The sequence below is a fragment of the Alosa sapidissima genome, chromosome 12 (assembly GCF_018492685.1).
Source record: "Alosa sapidissima isolate fAloSap1 chromosome 12, fAloSap1.pri, whole genome shotgun sequence".
Lineage (NCBI taxonomy): Eukaryota > Metazoa > Chordata > Actinopteri > Clupeiformes > Clupeidae > Alosa > Alosa sapidissima.
In genome coordinates, this window is record NC_055968.1 from 13,988,792 (window position 1) to 13,993,964 (window position 5,173).

Sequence of the window (5,173 nt, forward strand, 5' to 3'; positions counted from 1 at the left end):
CTGTCTTGTCGTTGACTGACACCATGGTGAAGTTAGTTTCACTTTGCCAATGAGTTCAAATAATAGAGGAGTGCAAATGCGTGAAGGCTATGCTAGGAATAACAGATGTCATTCTCATTGGTTTAAATTATGTTATAGGCCCCAAACACACCCATGACTGAAAAACCTAGGAACACCTTGTTGCGCCATGCGCTCGACGTTTGATAACGAAAACCCTCCCAATGTGGACTGGACACATCCTACTAAATTTGAATAAGCTTTTGACGAGTGACGATGCGCTTTTGACTGTCATGATAGGGCCCTGAATAGCCACAAATTGAACTCCACAATTGGTTAACTCGGAGTTAATTCAGAGCCAACAACCACAATTTAGTCTTTTAACACATTTTGCTTCAAATGGACTTTAATAAAACTCTGCCATAATTTTACAAAGCAACTAGACAACTTTATTATTAAATCAAAGTAATATAGAAAAGACAGATTTACATTCCATAAAGCAAGAGGCACGGAAGACGTGGGAAAAAGTGCCCTGTGGAAAAAAGACATGAGGTCTGTTAAGCATTGATCTATTGTGTGTGTGTGTGTGTGTGTGTGTGTGTGTGCATTTAATACTTACTAGCTCTGTGTTGGCTGGGCTTGTGCTGTTGCTGTTGGTTGTGCTTCTTGCCTTTTGCATTCTTCACACATGTGGTGGCAGTGTCTGCAGAGAGTCCATGGGTAACACAGGTGTACGTGACAGCGGCAGAGGCGTGCAAAACACTCCCTATAGCTTACCCAAACAGCCTCACCTTAAATAAGCCTTCCATTCACCATGCTCAAAACTAAAAGACCTGTCTCCAAAAACTGGTTCAACAGAAAGAATGACTAATTCATATTGGCCAAGAGTGGGCCTACATTATTGTGTCCGTACATTGATCTCAACCAAGAGAGAAAAATGAAGGATCAGTCTCTTTGTCGTCCAATTCTTAGAAAAACATTACTTGAGGGAGATCTTTCACATGATGCGTGTATATCTACATAAGACATACAGTACCTGTGGCCTGGCGCAAAGTCTGGTCTCCGTGACCAAGGTCCAACCCCAGGGGGACCAGTGTAGGGACCAAGTCTCTCAAACTTCTTTCGGCACGTTCTGGCATAGGAGGCCTTACCCACAGCGAAACCAAGGACACCTGCCACTGAAACAGAAATGCAAAACATATTAATTATTATTGTTATTATTATTTGTTAATGTATTTTATCTCCCAGCTATGATATGAAATTGTGTAGATTATGACTTGACTATTATTATGACAGCATCAAGCACTTTTTGCATGTCATATCAGGTCTGATAGAGTGAGGATCAACATCAGCGTAATTTACATGTGTGATAAAAAAGGTAGTAAGAACTCTGGCCAAAGTCCAGCTTTAACAAGTCTGGAATATCTTATCAGAAAAGAAATACAATATAATGCTGGACAAACCTAATCCAACATATTTAATAACAAGACTAATTGCCTAATTTAATAAGTAACATAGATAGGATATGCCTACTCAAAATAAGATATTTCAAACTCATGCACACTTTTTAACTACATTTTTAGGTTTTCCCCTTTATACAGTTAGGAAAGTAACGAGTGGAATCGGGAAATTACCGCGGGTTGGATTTGACGTCGGTGGGCGCTTGGACCCCAATGTGGTATGGACACTGGAGCTGTGTGCGCCCCAGTGCCCCGACTCATGTACACTTTATACACTTACATGCTAGCTTGGGGAATGGTCCGAATCGTTTTGATGCCTTCCAAATCCCTGTAGACAAAGCATAAATGATGTTAGTCAAGATCATGTGACCCCACTCAATCTTGAACCTGTGTCTCCAGGGTACTAAACCTGCAGCTTGACCGCAACGCCAAAGAGCCAGGCTTGTGGTATGGCAGTCAGAGTGTGTACTCAACTGTAGTGATGGTACTCCGTCACACTGCCCACCCCTTAGGGAAGCGTGCCCATGCGCTTCATGCACACTGGCGTCCCTCACACAACCACCAGCCGTACTTCTCCCATCCCAGGGTGCCCCACACACGTGCTTCACCCGTCTCTGGGATCCCTCACACCGGGGTCAACCTATCCTGGGATCCCTCACACCGGGGTCAACCTATCCTGGGGTCCCTCATACAGCTTACACATTGGGCACGCTTCCGATGACCTCACAGCATACCATCCCACTTCTGACACCATATGTAGCAAAGGGAGAGAGCAGTGACCCGGTCTTGAACCTGTGTCTCCGGGGTACTAAACCTGCAGCTTGACTGCCACAGCAAAGAGCCAGGCTAATTGGCAATCAGAGTGTATACTCAACTGTAGTGACAGTACTCCGTCACATAGTGTAATGTTTATGTAACATTAGGTTCAATAGGTAAACTCATACCTCTATTCAGACATAACATTAGCTTTGGCTATGTGTTCAGATGAAGTTGTTTTGAATAATCTGTGGCTTTAGTTACCTTGGTAGATGAGGGCCCCTGTCACAGCCATGCTAGTCACTGAGAGAGGGAGGGCTATAGAAAGAACAAATAAACAAACAGGAGTCAGTTAAAAAATGCACTTACTTACATTGCACCTCTAGATACTGTATGTTGCCTTTAATCACTGACACTGACATAAATTCCATCATTTGCTAATAATCACCAATGTTAAAGCTATAGCAAAAGACATAAAAATGGCTCAGTGGGTTGGGTGAAATCGTAGTAGAGAAGGTCTGATTTCATTATTTACTCAACATGTCTTTGGGTGGTGCCTGTTGTATGTCACAACTACCAGACAGACAGTCAAGTGAGATTGCTTTTGAGGATTGCTGAAGAAGCCACCACAAGAGGGACCAATTATACACTCAAACACTCAAACACGTGGCATACACAATACAATTATGAACGTGACTGCATTTTCAATAGGCCAAATCATTGTTTTATCAGAGCAGATGTTTGATTATGTTGAAAAGAATTACCGTCAACTTTAACAAATTCTTATTTGAACATCTCTGTGCACAGGTGGACACACTCACACACTCCCGCTCACATACACACACACTTTTACATGTTTCGTCTATCGCCCTGCACGTGGGTGTGCACGTGAGGTCGGGCTCCTCCAGACAGCAACCATTAGTGGGGTGAAATCATGGGGCCCCTTGTTTGCATGTGAAACCTGACTCCACACACACACAAACATGCTTGCTAATGGGAGGGGGCAATGATCGATGAATCCATTGACATAATGTCATTAAGAGCCTTCCTGGAAAGTTACTACAATAGCACACACTGCCACACACAATGCACTATTCATCAATAGCACCCACCCACACAGTTAATCATTCATACTGTTGTTACACACAGGTGGACTGTGACTACGACTGTGCCTCAGAAGAAATCAAAAGGCTATATGTAACAAGCAGCGAAACCAAGAATGTGTGGTTAGCGTTGTGAATGTGACAGACGCCACGCGCCCCAATGTACCTCTATACCAGAAGCTCTCTGACTGACACTCCCTCCATATCTGCCTCACATCGTCTCTGTGAATGTGGCGGTCTCCCATGCCGCACTGCAAACAGACACATTATTCAGAGTTGAGTCGAGACGTGGAGGGTTGTCACAGTTTTACTCTAGTATGTCTTTCCAGTAAGATTATGTAACACCTGAAACCTGATTCATCACAACAAAATCATCATAGATGACTTGGTGAGACTAATGAACCATGTGATTTGATGGAACATAATGATGTTCATTGATGAACACGATGAACCATAATCAAACTAGGACGATACTACAAACATCTTCAGACAAAAGCTGATCACACAGATCCATGGATAGGAGAAGAGTGCTCACCTTGCGGTCCCTTGCTGGTGCAGCTGTTTGAGCTGCGCCGGAGCCTTCAGGCGTCTCAGTAGTCATGATCCTGCTGGTGGTGGAAAAGTTCAGACAACTTGAAAGGTTTGGATTCTCCCCTCTCACTCTCTCTCCACAGTTCCTCTCTTGAGCTCCTCTCGAGTGGCTTCCTTGCCCCCTCTTAGTGTGCCTCCCCACCCACTCGTTTGTCTAAACATCAGCAGGCTCCACCCCACCAAGGTCAAGAGTGGGACTGAAGAACACTTGTAACACTGTGGAGCCTCGCTTCAAAGCTGATTGAAGGTTCAATATCAGACATCTTGGTTGGGGTCAGACCTGATTCATTGACCTTTTAAGACAATTAAGAAAATGTGAAAAAAAGTGAAAAGTGAAATGACCCTTGCTCTATTTTATCACACATTTGTTATAATTGACTGGTTTAATTTTCGATTATGTTTTACAATTTGTATTCTCTATAATCAATTACTGATGGCCTGTGTGTATATTTAACAATATTTATCATAGTTATGAGATAATTAGAAATTACTTTAAATTAATATTAATAAACATTTGGTAAAGTATAGGTCCCTCCAAGTCAAGTTTATCTATATAGCACATTTCATACACAGGGGTCATTCAATGTGCTTTACATAAACAAAAGCAAAGAGTTATAGTAAGTAAAAGCATAAACATAAAACATAATAAAAAGTATAAAACATGGTTTTATCTGACTTCAAAATTCTCAGCATTATCAGCTCTGTGACTCCGCCCCCTTGGGTTTTCAATGAGTGAAGAAACATATTGCAACACACACATGAAGTGCGCCGTTACTATAATAGGCCTATAGTCATATTGTACCACATATGGGCATATGACTAAGCATTACTGAAACTCATCAACAGTCTTAGGATAGTTAAGTCAAATCAAGTTTATTTATATAGCACATTTCATTCACAGCCGTCATTCAATGTGCTTCACATAAATAGTTTTGAGTAAAGAATTAAAAAGAAATCACAGTAATAGTACATAAGAGCTTAAAAGGCCAATAGTTTAAAAGTGTTTAAAAAGTAATAATTAAAAGAACAACATAGAATGATTACTCAGTGATAGTGATAGTCAAGCACCCAGTGAACAGCAGTACTCTATGTTGATTCTTGAAGTAGAATATGATAGGTTAATGTCTGAATGAAAATGGTAATTTAATTAATTGTAATTCAGCTTTACCCATTTAAACTTCTGTTTTAACATTTACCAGTTTAAAATACGCAAAACTATCTTTCAAAATGCCCTGAAAATCCACACAACTGCTTGAAGTCACATTG

The 5,173-nt window shown here is 41.3% G+C and overlaps 1 protein-coding gene across 1 annotated transcript; it reads right to left on the reverse strand.

The window, feature by feature from the left end:
• Window positions 1–420: 420 nt before the first annotated feature.
• Window positions 421–4,055, reverse strand: ociad2 (OCIA domain containing 2). Its single transcript, XM_042056955.1, has 7 exons — window positions 3,852–4,055; window positions 3,483–3,567; window positions 2,478–2,531; window positions 1,738–1,785; window positions 1,034–1,175; window positions 617–700; window positions 421–529 (listed from the first exon to the last, which is right to left on the reverse strand). Coding segments are annotated over exons 1-7 (480 nt in total). The 5' UTR covers window positions 3,918–4,055; the 3' UTR covers window positions 421–528.
• Window positions 4,056–5,173: the final 1,118 nt, after the last annotated feature.

Coding starts and splice junctions, on each gene's coding strand:
- ociad2 (XM_042056955.1), bottom strand. CDS start 3,917: ATGACTACTGAGACGCCTGAAGGCTCCGGCGCAGCTCAAACAGCTGCA. Junction 3,568..3,851: donor CACCAGCAAGGGACCGCAAG/GTGAGCACTCTT, acceptor GTCTGTTTGCAG/TGCGGCATGGGAGACCGCCA. Junction 2,532..3,482: donor AGAGAGCTTCTGGTATAGAG/GTACATTGGGGC, acceptor TTCTTTCTATAG/CCCTCCCTCTCTCAGTGACT.